The sequence below is a fragment of the Ornithodoros turicata genome, chromosome 8 (assembly GCF_037126465.1).
Source record: "Ornithodoros turicata isolate Travis chromosome 8, ASM3712646v1, whole genome shotgun sequence".
NCBI lineage: Eukaryota > Metazoa > Arthropoda > Arachnida > Ixodida > Argasidae > Ornithodoros > Ornithodoros turicata.
In genome coordinates this window covers 40,884,724-40,901,550 of record NC_088208.1, presented here as the reverse complement: position 1 = coordinate 40,901,550, position 16,827 = coordinate 40,884,724, and the positions used below count along the sequence as shown (strand labels likewise).

The 16,827-nt window shown below is 45.3% G+C and overlaps 3 protein-coding genes across 8 annotated transcripts in view; 1 reads left to right on the top strand and 2 right to left on the bottom strand.

Moving 5' to 3' along the window:
- The window catches only part of LOC135367378 (disks large 1 tumor suppressor protein-like), a 40,751-nt gene extending 32,242 nt beyond the window's left edge, over nucleotides 1–8,509 (bottom strand). For 2 of the 6 annotated variants that reach the window (XM_064600615.1, XM_064600616.1), the window contains exons 1-3: nucleotides 8,287–8,508; nucleotides 7,647–7,778; nucleotides 6,163–6,296 (exon numbers count right to left, since the gene is read on the bottom strand). In XM_064600615.1, the coding sequence (XP_064456685.1) occupies nucleotides 6,163–6,296; nucleotides 7,647–7,778; nucleotides 8,287–8,308 (288 nt within the window). In that variant the 5' untranslated portion in view covers nucleotides 8,309–8,508. Of the gene's footprint in view, nucleotides 1–2,170; nucleotides 2,457–6,162; nucleotides 6,297–7,646; nucleotides 7,779–8,286 lie in introns of those variants that run through there. The other 4 variants (XM_064600617.1, XM_064600618.1, XM_064600619.1 and 1 more) reach the window with 4 other exon arrangements.
- Nucleotides 8,510–10,871: 2,362 nt separating this feature from the next.
- Nucleotides 10,872–12,145, top strand: LOC135366295 (uncharacterized). The gene is made up of 2 exons (XM_064598971.1): nucleotides 10,872–11,074; nucleotides 11,609–12,145. The coding sequence occupies exons 1-2, from the start codon at nucleotides 10,950–10,952 to the stop codon at nucleotides 12,108–12,110; spliced, it is 627 nt and encodes a 208-aa protein (XP_064455041.1). The 5' UTR covers nucleotides 10,872–10,949; the 3' UTR covers nucleotides 12,111–12,145.
- A 442-nt stretch (nucleotides 12,146–12,587) lies between these two features.
- On the bottom strand, nucleotides 12,588–16,467 carry LOC135367376 (uncharacterized protein CG5902-like). Its single transcript, XM_064600614.1, has 4 exons — nucleotides 16,079–16,467; nucleotides 15,592–15,702; nucleotides 15,320–15,525; nucleotides 12,588–14,059 (listed from the first exon to the last, which is right to left on the bottom strand). The coding sequence occupies exons 1-4, from the start codon at nucleotides 16,435–16,437 to the stop codon at nucleotides 13,893–13,895; spliced, it is 843 nt and encodes a 280-aa protein (XP_064456684.1). The 5' UTR covers nucleotides 16,438–16,467; the 3' UTR covers nucleotides 12,588–13,892.
- Nucleotides 16,468–16,827: the final 360 nt, after the last annotated feature.

Below are 16,827 nucleotides of genomic sequence, written 5' to 3'. Positions count from 1 at the left end.
CATCACATTTGTATATGGGTATTTTTTTCGACACAGATTTAAAGAGCAAACTATTAGAGCTGCATAAATTTCATTTTCGCAGGTGGGGTATGTGCAGCCATGCGGACATATAGCAGTATAGCGTATGCAACTGCTGGACAACTAATGAGCTAAAATTGATTAATTAACTTCTTAATTAGAAGCTTCCTGGGGAATACGGGATAGCATTGGGGCCATTCATTATTCAAATCCATCGTCATTATTAAACGCCCTGAGAAGCGAACGTACCTCGAGATATAAATTCCCGCATGTTGCTACGCAAAAACCGAAACTAGAACTACGCGCCACTCGAGCGCAGAAAGAACGATAGCAACTCCACGTGAGAGGGCCACATGCTTCGGAACGACGGAGGTGATTGGAGTAGGTGCTAATCTGTTGGCCAGATAGACCGCCCTCCGGTCGAGATAAGGCCACGGTCGCGTCGTTTCTGCGCTGGAGAAGCGCGTAATTCTGGTTTCGCTCATTTGCGTAGCAACTAATTCGGGAATTATTATCTCAAAGTACGTTGCTTCTGAGGGTGTTTGACAAGGACGATGGATTTGAATAATGAATGGCTCCAATTCTGTTATCTCGTATTTCGCAGAAAACATCGAATTAGTAAGTCAATTACTGAATCTTTTGTTGCCCGCCTTGCCGTATGACGCACCTGCGAAAACGAAATTTATGCAGCCCTTATAATTTTTTGTTATAAAGAATCCGCGTGGGAAGAAAAAAGAAAAAAACTGTATAGATGGGGAGTAGTAGGTGATTCTGGCACCCTTCTAATCCTGTTTTCCCTTGTTTTATTTTTATTTTTTTCTCTTTTTCGGGCTACATAGCGAAGTGGAAAAGCAGCAATATACAATCCAATCGAAAGGGCCGTCACAGTGCACCATCCCTTGCACTAGTGTGCCTCTAACTGCTATACGGGCTACTGTTGATGAAAGTTTGCAACGTAACATTTTTGCCGCGTAAATGTTTTTCGAGGACCGCGGATGTGCGGATCAATCTTATCCGCGCTAACTATGGCATGGCTATGACCAGTGTAAGACAACCACAACAGAGTAGGCAATTATTTTAATGCCGAAGCGAATAACTGTATAACCGGACACACGCAGCACAAGTACGGATAAAAACGACACGGAAGGAAAAGAATACGCTCACTTCGTTTTACCCGTCTCTTGCAGCTTCAGAAGGTCTGGAGGAACCGTATCCATTCCATTCAGAATGTGAATTTATACAATTGCATATTCGATTCGGAAATTGAATTCAATATAAAATTATTCGCTTCGATATTGGAAAAATTGGAAAAATTGCAATATTCGCACATGCGTGCAATACAAACATGTTCCACGTTTCCTCTAATAACGGGTGACGCAATGGCATTCTTTATTAGATTCGACCGCAGTTACTGTAACTGGAAAGGTGTATAGGGTCGTTCCACGGAACCGCCGGCAACTGGATGAAAAGCTGCACAGTCATCTTGAATTGAATCTGCGTTTGAGGCACAAGAGCAAACGTGACTCGAACCAGCAACCTGTTTGTCTGGGTAGGTTGACTATGCCCTTTTTTTTGCCACACTGTTTCAGCACTACGTAACGCCCGTTAATTGAAGTAATGTCCGAAAACAGGACAACTAGCTGAGAAGGAATCCGTCGTCTTTTCTCTCGACTTTTGGAGATGAGGAGCAAAAATATCAACGCCGCGTAACAGCCAAGGAGCGTGGGTCTCCTCGAAATTCAAATAACTTAGCAAAAAGCTAATGTGTGCACCACCACGCATGCATATAGCCACGTTTGGATCTAGACCTTCCCTTTGGGGAGGGGGGTAACCCCTCAGGAACTGCCCCTGTGCATGAACCGTAGCTATTTCCTCATCTGAGGAAATCGAACCTTGTTTCGCTGAGAGGAAACATACCTGACTATGCTACAACCCATAAGCGTCAAAGAGCTTCGTATTTTCCTTTTTATTTTTATTCCCTCTCCTCTCCGGACAACGCGCAGATGACAAGTGATGCGCGCGACGCGTCGTCTGCTTCGAGTACCAACCTTCAGTTTCCGTCCAACACCGGACGGCGGGGAAAAAAATAAAAATAAATGAACGAAGGAATTTTCCCGGTCAGCTGTTGTGGGAAGTTATAATGGCTGCTCACCGCGGAAGCCCGGCAGCACGAACAGTCGAGCGTCAGTTTGGAAGGCGACGCCGCCGCCGCCTGCTGCTCCATGAGGCGCTTTCGCCGTTGGCGCACCTTGCTGGGCATCGCGTACACATAGCTGGAGAAGCGGCGCCGGGAATGGCGCACGATGCTCACCCAGTCGATCATCTCAAAGCCATCGGTGGTCGCTCAAAAACCACGATCGATGTCGTCCGCACCTGTTGCACGTTCGCCATCCACACTACAACAACAACCTCCACACCTCGGAGAGAAACAATCCTCAATGGCGCCACGGCTACAACACACGCTACCTGGTGCTGATCGCGAGAGACGATCGAAACAAATGGGCGCCACCGCAATTTTTCTCTTCTCTTCGTCTCAATATAAGACACTTTGCCCGTCGCATCCAAACCAGATGCGTTTATTGGAACGAGGCAAAACACAAAAACACAAATTCATGCAGTATTATGTGCCAAGCAAATCATACCTAAATCGAAAGATTATGTTCTCGATTACCCACCTTAAAATAAAAAGGTTGCGTGTCGAAGTTGTTCCTGATGCTATGCAAAGCAGAAGTTGCTGCATGTTTTTTTTTTTCTTTTTTCTTTTTTTTTGGTTGCAACACTGGCTTTACATTTGACTGGATGCACTACATTACCACAGAGAGATATTACCAGCACTACCCCCACACGCACCTTTTTTTCCCCTCATATGAATGCATCTCGTACGATTATACACTGCAGCAGATAGGTGAGATGAGCATCACCCCCACAACGTGGGATTCCGCGTCTACTAAGCAAAAATCCCTGATCCTAACAGAAGTCTCTTCTTGGCTCTATGTTCTCAAGCTTCATTTCTTTCGCAACTATCTGTCTCGGGCACAGGGGCAGCTGGGATACCAAATTTTACGAGAAAAAAAAAAACTCAAACCAGCTCAGAAGGAAGTGACTCAAAAGACTTCCGAGAGTGTACCATGTCGAACATTCCACGCGTGCCAAAACATGGTGGCCCCACCAGGAACATTCCCAGTAAGGCCCATGGTCAGGAATAGGGGTCACGGATGATTCCGTAGTGAATAAACTTCCAAACCAAAATGTCAATTAGGACTTTATGACAACACATGCGCAGAAGAGGGACTTGCCATAGACTGTGGTCGCCAGTAACGTCTCATGACGTAAAGCCACGAGTCATTATTTTGGCTATCAGCAGTGAAGCAGCTTGTAATGCATCCTACTATGAAACAGTGATATACCATAATTCCACGCGTATTAGCCGTGGCTTATGCACGATTTTTTTGTTCTTCTCACGGGCGCTCTGCGGCTTATCCACCGGTGCGGCTTATCTGATTACCATTTTTCCTCGGTATTTTCCCCATAAACGAAAGGGTCGACAGTGTCTCTGGAACAGCACTGCCCTTCCAATGCACAAACAATGTGTAACAGGGGCGCGTCAACATTAGAGTACATTGAGTACTGTTCAAATAGCATTAGCTATTCGACTGGAAGTTTCAAATATACTTTCACAACTCCAGATACCAAAGTGAGTGGGCCGGAACTGTGAATTGGATGTTGTCTTAGTGTGCCTTCTGCAATTTTTGCTTCATATCACTAAGTCACTATGCTACATATATTTTCACCGTGCAGTGTACTGTCGTTGCGCAATCAAATTTACAAAACAGTAGGAGAAAGCGGCTGCGGACGGCAGATACGATCCTTGCGTCACGTCGAGAAGTCATTGTGCCTATCTTCTTTATTTATGTATTCTGAGCTCACACGCTGCTTATACCCTATTATAAACCACAAGCGCAGAGTAAGAAAGACGGGAGGTGAAACTCTTCATGGAAGCAACCAGGTAGAGTCAATTTCGGAGAGGGAGAAACGCAGTTCCCGACGCCTCGCAACAGATGGCGAAGCGCTGGTGCTCCCATTGTTTTTGCGCGTTTCCATAGAAACATACGGGAAAACCGGGCACTTTTCTAGCTTTATGGCGGCTTCCACCGTGCTTAACAGATAAAAATCTAGTAACAAACGCGTATAATGGTTGCGTTTACAACACATATCCGCACAAGACATATCCAGGTGTGAGCTGCATGGCACGCTTTGTTTTCTGCAATCTACGAGAAAAGAGACTGCTCTGCGGGCTCAGATGAGCAGACGACGGGCGGGTGTGCCGAGCAGGGAAACGTAGGATGGCAACAGAGAACAGACGGGCAGCCAATGACCGCCGAGCCACAGCATCAAATGACAGTAAGATTTTTCCGCTCCGCCCTACAGATGGCGCAGGACTCCGGTGCTCCAGTCTCCACGGACGAACCGCTTTGCATTTTGGTTTCGGTTTGGTATTGTCATCATTTATGAATTAATTACTCGCACAAAATGAATGCAAATGTTGTATTCGGTATCAAGGGAGCGGTCCGTGTTCGGTACGATGCTCACCTAAATTTTTTCGAATCCTCGCGAAGTCTCCCTTTAAATAAAATAACAAGGTCTTCCTTTAAGGAGACTGTAGCAGCCATTCCAGTCGATTTCCAAACTGTGCTATCGTTTTATTCCCGCTTGACCACTGACCACGGTATCGAAAATCCCACGTGAAATACTGGCGCAGTTTGAGAGCTATTCGATGGAACACGCGACAAGAGCAGACGCCGGAGTACCCTCTCTGGAAAAAGGCGAAAACGTCATTCCCCACTAGGGTTGCCACCAGGCCAGTATTATACCGGCAAGGCCGGTTATTTGCTCGCTTTGCCGGTTGCCGGTAGGAAGGTGATACCGGCAGCGTTTTGCCGGTATTTGTTGCTCAATACCTTTTCACAAGGGCTTTTGCGAGGTTTTCGCTTCAACATTCCGCTACAGCTTGAATAAATCTGGAGCAAAGTCCCAACTCCGCAGTCACCAGTCGTTTTCTTATTTATTCATTATTATTATTATTATTATCATTGTTATTCATCAAGTCTTGTGTTCGGAGGGGTCAAGATCAGTGGTTGTGCAAAGCTATTGGTGGTTGTGTCGAGCCAGATTGAACTTAGGTCGTATACAACCATCATGATATCTCCTCCTGCAAAGAAGGGTTTGTGTGCATCGATGCGTTTTTCAGAGTAAATAACAATCCCGTTGCTCCAATACGATCCAGTGTACCGTTCATGGCTGTTTATAGCAATTTCTAACATCAATGATCCAGCCACACACAGGAACTTATGTTTCCTCGTATTATCTCTCTGTCTCTTCATCCACCCCTCACCCACTTTCCCTTTCCCGCGAGCATTTCCCCTTTCCCTCTATACCACCTCCTCTCCCTCAGCCGGTATTTTTCACTACGAAAGGTGGCAACCCTATTCCCCACACCACCAATCAGAGCATGGCCTTGAGAAAAGGGATGCTGCGGCCGTGCGGGTGTATGGACGGGACCTTTCTCCTCTAAGCGAGGCCCTGTTACTCTTCCTGTTAGGGAGTGACATCACGCGGATCTCGTTGTCACCGGAGCCTCCGCAGCTGCGGAAGCGGCGCCAATCTTTAAAATATGTCTATTTAATATTAATATTATTATATATAATATATATTACTATATTATATTATATATTATATTGACGAAGACAGTGCCACTGTCAAAACGTCGACCCCTTGCCTATTTTACTTTTTAACGTCTCCCTTTGTGATAAACTAGTGCTTGTAACTTCCCTAAAATCTGTTCCTGCGTCTTCTTTTGCAACTTATTATATTATATATATATATATAGTTGAAATAAATGGGAGACAGAAGACGAAAGTAGGGGAAGTAACAAAAAAAAAGGGTTTATTAAAACTTAAAAATTATACAAGTTAGGGATGATGTCTACGTTACGGCGGAAGCTCCGCCTTCTTCGGGACGAAAGAGCTAAATGCGGATTCAGACGCCAAACATAGTCGTGTCTGTTTCATAGATGGGTTTCCGGACGTCCTTTTATAAAGATGTGTTTCAAAGGCCGACGCATGCGTAAGTGAGGAATGCTTTTACCTCGCAATGCTGAAAGGAGCCCGTGATTGGAGGACTGTTCTCCCACTTGCACGCAATCTGGAGCGTTTCCGCCGTCTTCTGCTGAATGCTCTTGCTGTCATCCAGGAGGGTGATCTCGTAGAATTCTTGAATATCTGGAAAAAAAAAATTGGGGCGAATAAGGTGCAGGTCCACTGACCTTTTTTTTTCCCCAATTTTTTTAGGCTTGAAGACAAAAGTCTCTTCCTCGGCTGAAGCAGACCACTTTCCCAACTGTCTGAAGAACTCGTTTTTTTCCCTTTGACCGCAGATGTTTGGAACCACTTACCCGCGGATGTTGTCGCATGTGACACCCTGCCATCTTTCGCTAAGGCATACAGTATTGTACATAATATTGTACTATGGTATAGTATTGTATTAATGTATTGTATAGTACATGTACATATATATATAGTATATGTGTAGTACACAGCAACTCATAAAACACAGTATTTTTTAGCAACTACTTTTATAATAATGTAGAGTGTTACTTCTACTCTTATGTATTGTATGTATGTATGTTGTATGTATATGTATTTCTTCTTTCTATTTTTTTTTGTATTTCTTTCCTTTTGTTCAAGATGTTCCAACGATTTGTATTTGGAAAATGCCCCTTCTTCTACAGCACTATGCCAGAAATATCGCAAATAAATAATAAACTGCCTATGCTCATGCGTGTGGCTCCCACGACCTGGGCCCAGACCTCCAATTTGTCGTAATCCACGTTACATGCATCAATTGGCACATGATTGGCCACGAGCTGTTGCGGGATAGCCAATAGCGACGTTATTTGGAATCGCGGTCCACCAAACACGTGTTTCACATGCCGCAGTGCGACATTTGGAGTGTGACGACTTTAAAGATAACGATAACGTTTTCTACGTGAGAGTTCAAGAATCAAGAACGCTCTCGACGGATGAATTGTTGATGAATCTCTCCAGGTATGGTGTAGGCCTAAGCGAAGGAGGGCACTGCAAGAGCACAGTGGGCATAACCACCAGTTCTTTGGTGGTTTTACCATTGTATACCTACGTGCACTCGACTGAATGAAAGCACGTTGGGCAAGATCTTGTATGTGACGTCCAGCCCATTTTGGGCTTCAAATTTCCCAACAGCCAGTGTCGTTTACAACTACGCACATTAACCCCTTAGTGGGATTTGCTATATGTGCAACATCCTTATCGACAAGCTTTCGTTGAATCGATTTCAATCATGCAAGGAAGAGTGCTTGAACAGTAATTTTTCCCTGCATTGGAAACTTTACCTTACCCCACCTTTTTCTTTTCTAGGCATGCCAGTACCTCGTTTTTTATCCCGAGTGTTCCGTTTGCTGGATAGTTCGCACAACATACCAGCACTAGTTCTGCGGCTAATGTAAAACTTGGTTGGTTTGGGAAAGCCGTAAACAAAGCACGTTTTGAAATAGTGTCTGGTTTCCCGTCGGAAATGAATGCAGAAATGCCCACCTAGCAACGCTTGGAACAGACGACTCTTGAATATGCGAATCACTCGCTCAATGGCCGAACGTAGCTGCTTGTCCTGAGGCTTGTTTAACCGGCTGTGATACTCTTCGAGCAGCTCCAAAGCCCGATGTGCTTCTGCAATGGACAAATGTGCAACCATTACCAAAACAGGGTTCACATCTTGTAACTGGAGGCATGTTTTCCTCCTTTTGATTCAATACCCAGTCTCTGCTATAGCCTGGGAATCGCCGATCTGCCGCACTTTTGTATGGTACAACTTTGATCCTCCAAATTATAGCGAACCCGCAAGCAAATCTCGACATGCAAGGAATACTGTTTGAGATTACGCTGGCGGGGTTGTAGCTTTCCATCATTGCTCCGTGTGATCTGCCTGTAGTAATGCAACTCTTTGCGACTACAGTTGGATATGACGTTTATGCAGTGTCCCATCAATGACACTGCGACACCGTGACGCACTGGTTTGTCCACTATCCGGCCCTTATGCCCTGTAAGCGGTGTGCTTCACAGCAGCTGCCTTGGCAGAAAAGCAGAGAGAGGCAAACTCGCTTACCGTAAAGAGAACGACTGCAGAACATTTTTTTCCAGTTGCTGGATTATTCGATTACAAATGAAATGATCTTACCACCTTGTTTACGAACTGGCATGGCCGTTGTCAAAGCCACGGTCTAGCGTCGGTGTTCAGCGGGGCACATTCGAACGATGCTTGTCACCCTGCTAACAACACGAAGGCAGCGTATCCAGGTGAAGTAATCTGGCAACGGCAGTCACAGCTCGCCAACAATTTGCCGTCTCCCGGTTCCGTAGAAAGAGAAGCGCTATCCGGCGGTACTAGAAACCAATATGGCGGCACCCAAGTTCTATCACGTGGCCTCGATCGACGAATCGCAATTTTGAGCGACGGTGACTGCTCCCGGATTGGTCGTTGCCCCGTACGCGGTAGTTCGATTGCAGAAGCGCATCGGTCACACAGTCTTCACTTACCTATAAATTCAATTGTATTCACTTCCTTCGTCCTTCACTTTAAAACTGAATAAAAGTCACATCGTTTGACCGATTGGAAACCTGTTTTGAGCGAATGACTGCCCATGTGATTCTGCGCTATAGGCGCTTCCCACTTTGTAGGGCTAAACCCATCGCTTTTACGAACTATGCTCACGTTTCATGCAATTGCTTCAATTGCTCATGCAATTGAAAATTGTGTTGCACAGATGATATTTTAAGGAAACCGTCATGCAGATCAGGTACGTTCTAGGACATGCAGAGGAATTCAGTATTAACGGAAAGAGACCTTCATATGATCCAAGCTTGTAATTGGTTAACTCAAAAGAAGAAAAGTTACTGAGTACTAGGCAAGACGACACAGAAAAAAGTAATAAATACTCAACTTTTAAAAGTATTTGGTTAGAATAGTATATACTCATAAAAATAACTCGCTACTTTGAAGATGCTATCCAGTTACACTTTGTGAAATTTCATTGCGAATATACAAATAGAGTGAAGATAAAAGCAAATACTTGTTCGGATACTCTTGTTTTCCGGCAATATCTGCTTTGTGCATGCTCTCTTCCGCGGACATCTCGCATGAAATAGCGGACGCCCAATATCATGCTCAGAGGATGAGCCAAAAACTGTTCATTTCAAATATGAACATTTATAGTCGTCCTCGTTTTTTTTACTGTATAAGACAACTGTCCTTTCCCCCTTCTACACACCTCGAACATTCACCAACATGCCCTCCAACACAACACATTGTTCTATGGCGACCGCGGCCGGGTAAAAAAGAAGAAAAAAAAGATAGATGACGAAGGAGAGGAAAGGGAGTAATTAGGAGCAACTTACGAAATGAGTGCAACTTACGGCCAAAAAATATTTGAGTCACGATACCAAATACTGACTTTAAAAAGCATTTGAAAGATACGAAAGTAACTTCAGCGGGGTATTAAATTATTTACAAGGCTGAGATCTCTCTAGCGGTCTCTCTAAAATGTGTTGGAACACTTTCCCCATGTAGATGATGTTACAAGCGATCCCAGAGTGCCATGCAGTTCAGCGTCTACTCAATAGCCCTCTCCCTCTTTGTGAACAAATGGCGCTATAGCAGAGCCGTTATAGTGTTCCACAGCGCCACCAATTTGGTAGAGTTGAACTACGCTCGAAGCCAGAGGCGAACAAGGTCGCGCCCGAAAGCCACGGCCTTGAGGGGATTACGATGGTCCCTCAAAGGGACGAGACCTTCGGTCCTACTTTTCTTCCAATAGGATGCAGCGAACAAGTCCCCATTCGTGGAACCAGGTCCTCCACCTTCCGATTAGTTTCGGTTTCAGTCTGTCTACCAACGTCATGATGACGTTTCTCGGGTAGAGGTCTTATAGGCCGATAGCCGAGAACTTGCTGTAACTTCCTTCAGCCTTATCAGAGTTATGCCCTAGCCTTTCTTATATCATAGGAAAATCACAACAAAATGCACTGTGGTCCCCATGTCCTTTATGTTTATTGCATTATATATTAATATTATTACAAAGAAAATTGCATAATATGTGACCGGGCAGGGGCGGATTTAAGGGTCTGTCATGGGGGGGGGGGGGGGGGGGGGGGCGTATGTCTCTTATATTAGTACCACAGGAAAGCTTTTTTATTATTATTTCTTTGCCTCGCATGTGTACGCATTTCTCATGAAACTACCTCGGTATAGGAACATATGGGCCCTGATCTTGAACTTTCACATAACGATCGTTACCGCGCTCCAAAATCGTTCTGGAATAACGACAAGTTCAAGATCGGGCCCATGGTCTTGGAACAACCAAGACCGTAGACCATGATTGATTTTTTTTTTTTATATATATCAAGTATGCACTTAATCGTGTGAAACAGGCCCGCGATATGTCACTGCCTCAGGCCCCGCACTCCCCTAGCATCGGCCCTGGGTACAACCGCGTATAAAGACAAGAACACTACACGGGCCACATTCCCCCATATATCTACAGTGCTGCACTGCCTGTACCACAGAAGCCTGTCCGCGGCGTAACCTGTACCTTATCGCCTCACCACTCGACCAGGCGGCGCTGCCGATGCGACTGACAAAATCGGAACATTTTTGGCGTCACGATCACATTCTATTCTTCATAATACTCCAGAACGCTACAAAAATAAATTTTGTTCGAACTTCGTAAATCGCTTCTTGCTTCATTAGTGACGTCACATGTTTACGCCAGGCGGCGCCCATACGTAAACATGGCGGCATGCGTTTGTTTTGGGTGGTTCGTAAGTTAAGTTGTAGAAGAAATAATGACTGGAGCGATAGCGTTCGCTTCCCCCGACCGCGTCCCTAAAGGTGCAGTTCTGCTCACGAGACAGCAAGCATTGGAACATCACTGGGAACTAATTAGTAAATGGAAGCCAACAAGCGAGATGTAAGAACGTGCTCTATATAGTTACCGGCGAAACGTTTTTAAGGCGGAATCACTTCTTCAGAAGTCTATAGGCGATTTTCGTTCGCACAAGACACGTGAACGCTCTAAATGATCACCGTAACATTGGTACTGGCGTGTTCTCTTACCTTTTCTCTAGTCAATGACCTATTTTTTAGGGGACAAGGTTGAGCCGTTGATTTTTAATACATTATGGTGCGTCCCGAACATGTGCTGCGATCTCGATAGTGTGTCGCGCAATAAAATATTTGCGAATTCGGGGCTCAATACAAATCAACGGATAGCCCTGGAATTCTACAAGATGTGTCGTTGACGAGGGTAATACAATGAGAACTCGCCAGTACCTCTGTTTTGACGATATTTTACGCCGTTTCTGAGGGGGGTGTACGAACAAACTTTCTCCATTGTCTAGCGCAGAAGTCATTCCCCCTTAAGGAGTGCACGCAGGCCCATTTTATCCTGAAATCCTCGTAGAGTGAAAAAATTTGCGTTCTGAACACTTTATCCCCCTGATAGGTTCCCCCTGAGGGCTGGTAGCGGCATATCAGCGAGCGCCGTGGGCATCAGCAGCATGATCATCCACAGCATGTTCCGCAAGCACTACCGTCTCCAGAGCTTCGCCCGCGCATCAACCTACCTGCCCAGTGTTGCCCTCCCCATGATTGGGGCCTTCCTCTCCCAACACCTGGTGGCCTCTGACATCATCTTGTTGAACACCCGATGTACGGCGTGCTTGCAGAGCAAGGGCATTGCCCAGCAGCTGTTCTTCGGCCTCCTCTACCCCGTGGTGACGGGTCCCGCCCTCTGCATAACGTTCGCTCTGCGTTACAACACCTACGCCCTTCCACCCCTCAAGACCCACTATGGCTCCATCATCCAAGACGCCCTGATGACCGTGAAGCGCAGTGCCACCATCGTCACCATCTTTGGATTACAGGCGGCCGTTGCGTTTCTCCTGCTTCACATGCAGATGCGCAGCGTTTTAAAGCTGCACAGCAGACACTATCTTGGTGAATAACATTTTTTGCAACAATAAACGGATAGGTGGATAGACTCGGTTATGGTGGCAATAAATGCCTCGTGGGCCAAGGTAGGGGAATTGGGTACTTCTGCAAGGGGGCCTGCTTTGAATTATAATAGTTTGGTGCCTTACATCTCGAGGTGATTACGATCACAACTGCAGCATGCTCTACACATCACATTCACTGAAGGAGTCAAGGGGAGGGTGTGCCCCCCTCTCTCTCCAGTGCGTGCTAGAGGTCAGCTATGGCCATCGTTCTTACACAAAAGGGCATGTTAGTTGTTGCACGATCCACTGCAGAAAAAAGTATTAATGGCAGCACCTATTTTGCAGCAGGGTTGGAATTCAGTAAGCAGACACTGATCATGAATGCTCCACTGAACGGCTTAGAAGGCCAGCCTGAAGACACAGCGTCCCTGAAGAGGCTGGAACATTCGAAAATTTTCGAAGGAAGATATTTTCATGAGAGAAGGATAGACAAAAAGACATCCATTTACTTTTGCCATTCACTTTTTTAAGTACATTTCTGGCACGCTAACAATCATCACTCGCAAATGTAGAGTACACAAAGCCAACCACAAGGTGACCTTGGGGCTTGGACTTGAGTCAGCCTTTATGGGCCTACAAAATCTCTCTCCATATTTTTTTTTTCTCTCAAAACAACATTCCCACCTGGCAAGTCACTCCTGGTCAGAACAATTGCTTTTCGAGCACATTTCAAACAAAATTCCAGATCCGTACAGAGACTGCTTCTAGTACACAAATGGTCTAGTCCTCAAATGCCGAAACTAAATTATTGTACCTCTTCAGATAGTTGGTTTCATGCAACGTGTACGGCAGTTAATGACGTTAACTACGACTTTCAGCGTATTTGAGGAAGGAACCCCTTTGTGAAACGAAGGATTTTATTTTTATTCTCTATCAAATTTTATTTTTGTTTAATCTCAAACAGAATTATTGTAGTACAAAATGCTCGGACCACGCAAAAAAGGCTACTCCAGCAGTGGAACACAGTCCTCAACGGAACACAAGTTTAAAAATGGGCGTCGTGAAATAACGGCACGACCAAAACTGCAGAAATCCACCGAGTGCTGTATGTTATAGCCTATGCGCGCTGGTCCTACAACTCCTAGTAAATTATTCTCGCGGTCGTCTATAAGTTATCCGTGGCAGATCTCAATGGTTTAGAGTCACTCACTTTTAGCACTATGCAAGAATCGACATTCAACTGATTGGAGAAAACTTGATTATGAAAGATGGTGGTGACGAACCCTCGCAAACAGTCAACACGTAGAGCACATCTAATGATTCTTCTTCAACGTAAACAGCTTCCAACGAGCCCAATAATGGCCGGTTTTAAAATATTTTCTGTTCCGAAATTGCTTATTGCTTCGGCACTATCTATGCAAAGAGATTTGGAAGGAAGTCTAGCAAAAAGTTATTCCGTAACACGACAACACCTTTCCCCGACACCAGCAAGACGTGCATACAGACACACAGCTGCTTTTTTTTTGTTCTTTCTCCGAGCTTTTCCTCTTTTTTTGCGTGTGGTTCTCACCTCCACAGCTTTCTCTATATTTCTTTATCGGAAGAAAACAGAAATATGGTGCATAATACATGAGTGATTATGATCAACAAACAAACAGCTGCGTCCAGAAAACGAACACAGTCGTAAAAAGCTTGTGGCAGTGTTGCGACAACCTCGCTAAGTACCCAAGAAGTTGAGCGGTCGTCGGAGGCACCGTTAACAGGGAGGGGGGGCCTAGCGGAGGGCCATCGTTAGCACTGGCGATTCCTCCAATAGTCCCGGTACTCTTGGTAACTAATTGAAACCTTCTCACTCTGGTAGCGCGTTAGATGGATGGACTTTCGCAGGTCCTGAGAGATGGAACCCTTGAAGCCTCCCTTGCGCAGCAGAGAATCAATGGTCTGGATGTGGTCCCAGCCTGTTGTCATGGATGGAATTGGAGGAGAGTGTGGTTAACATTCACGGCATCACTGTACCCGCACTTCCTAGGATCCGTGTGGATATCGATTTTATCCGGCATTCAGTTGAAACAATCTACTCCATGAAAACATGTTTACTTCTGAGCACACAGACCCATCACTGGTAAGCTACTCAAGAAAAGTAACTCGTTACTCTTCGTGAAATGGAACGAGTTACAGCTACAATGACCATGTTAAAGTAACTTTGTTACTTTACAGTTACCTTCTACGAAGAAAAAGCCAAATAAATGTAACCCTAAAAAAAATTTGTTTTAGCACTAGAACTGTCATAGAATATACAGCTATACCATGTTATAAACAGGATTTCGCTTCACATTAAATTTTGGTTGGTCTTAACAGCACGGTGGGAGTTATTCAAGGTCGTTGGGGCTGCGTATGAGATTACAATATTTGCGGAATTTCTGTTCGGGAAAAATGGCCTTTGAAGACTCTACAAAACATCACCGACGGCGTATAAAATATTTCGGGAGGGGGTTCTATGGGGACATTACGTGGGAGAGAAGGATTTCCCTCTCCCAAATGCACTACCAGAGGTACCATTTGGGAGGGGGGGGGGTTGAACACCCAGAGCCCCCTCCCCCCTGGCTATTCCAGTGAACGACACTATAGAGAACCGCTGCATGGAAAATATTGCCCTAGCTGAGTAGCTTAGTTATTTTTACAGTTACTTTAACCAAAGGTGGTAACTAGTTAGTTACTATTGTAGAAAAGTAACTAACTAGTTACCACTTTTACTAGTTACTGTTGTAGAAAAGTAACTAATTACTTGTAACTCAGTCACTACCCAAGACTGCTTCTAGGATCCGCACAAATATTGATTACATCCAGCATTCAAAGGAAAAAAAGACTACTCCGTGCAAAGCACGTTCCCTTCTGAGCATACAGACTCCTACAGGAACATTATGTCCAGTTGTACAATAACATTAGGTAAAACAAGACAGCAATGCAATGAATGACACACTTGGATGCTTTCAACTGTGGCTGCATCTAGGAAGTGTTGGCAAAGAAACTAAGGCTGACTCAAGGGTAGTGACATAGATATCTTGGTGGAGGATCCATCCATCCGCAAGTGAAGATGTTACGCAGATATTGTGGACATAACTGCACGCCTCTAGACATAGCATTACATATCCTCCCTTTCCGGGTTGTTATATGTTACAGAGATATGTTACAGCGTGTGTGAACCTAAGCCATCTCACCTTGCTCGGGAGCGACCTCTGGCAGGTATGTGGCTGTCCGTTTGGAGCCCTTCTCTGTGAGGAACTCTATCCGGATGCCATGGATGCCGATCTCCCAGTCCAGGTAATCTGTGCCATCCTCAAAGTGCCGTAGGATGGAGACGGACACGTGCAGCTTGCTGAACTCCTCCCGTGTGATGGGGCTGAAGCGGCTGTCCTTGAAAGCACTGCACGTGTGGCACACATGAAGTGGATTCCTCTTTTTATCCTTAATCCTGTGACGGGGGACGTACCTGGTGACTGCATACTCGCGAAGACCCGAGTGAAGGTTCATCGCATTGAAGGTTCCGATGCAGCCTCGCAATCTTTTGTCTTTCCCGATGTTCCATGTGACAAACAGCGGGCTTGAGAGGGGAAAGAAAGTCCCAGGTTTGCATTAAGACCCACAAAACAAACAAAACTAGGCTCTAAAAAAGAACTGGGACCAAAGAAAGGCGAGGCTGGAATCTGAGAAAGAAACAAAAGGTTACAGTGAATAGGCCCATTCAGACAACTAAAGACCAACAAATCAGCGCGCTAAATGCGGTCACCTAAAACTGTTTAAATTATAATTAAACGTCATCGCGAAGGTACGAATTAGGCCAGTGCGGTGATGAGCCCTAGTAACAGCTGGTTGCGAGGGCGGTTCTTTCTTTCTTTCTTTTTGTTTGTTTTGCGAGCAGAAGGAGTGCAATAAGCGTAGCTGCCTAACGACACCCATTGAAAATTGGGAGCACTTACTAGCATTCGTTGGGGAAATTCGGTGTCTTTGGGGGCTCGAACTGGTTCAGGTGGCAATAGAGCACATCGAAGCAAAAAAAGCACATCTCCACGCAGACGACCATATTGTTTTTGTATATACTGGGCTGCATATGATTGGGATGAACAATCGTCCCATTGCAGCAGGGAGTAGAGTTATTGTTGTTCATTTTCTGCTTCTTTGTTCCACAACAGCCCGCCGCCATAGCGTCTCCTCCAGCCTCCTCACCACCACATTGCAGCACCACAGAAGCACGTTTCCTACCCACACTGCCTTCTGCGCGTGACGTCATGTCCTCGGCAGAGGAGGAGGTGGTCTTGCCAGTCTTGCTGCTCTCCATTCTACACACCGTCGCCACCACCACGCAAACTTCCACTTTGTCGCTGTCGTCTTCTTCGCAAACGATGTGGCTCGCGAGGAACCAAGTGGGAAAACATAGCGCAAAAACTTCAAAAGCGTGAATTCTTTCCACAAACACCCAAGTACGGGAGAAATATTTGTAACCGTGCGCCGCCCAGTGGAATCTCAAAGAACGTTTATAAATTCCGCGAAATCAGAACCGACTCTTTACCCATTTGACGAAAATAACTTGGTATATCGATGTGCATGTGAGTTTTGTTGCACGTCCGCCACGAAAGTCGAGACGTATTCTCTACTGGAACTACAGCACTGGGATATATTTATATATTCGCTCAAAAGTACAGCAATCGTGCAAAAATCTCCATGCTCG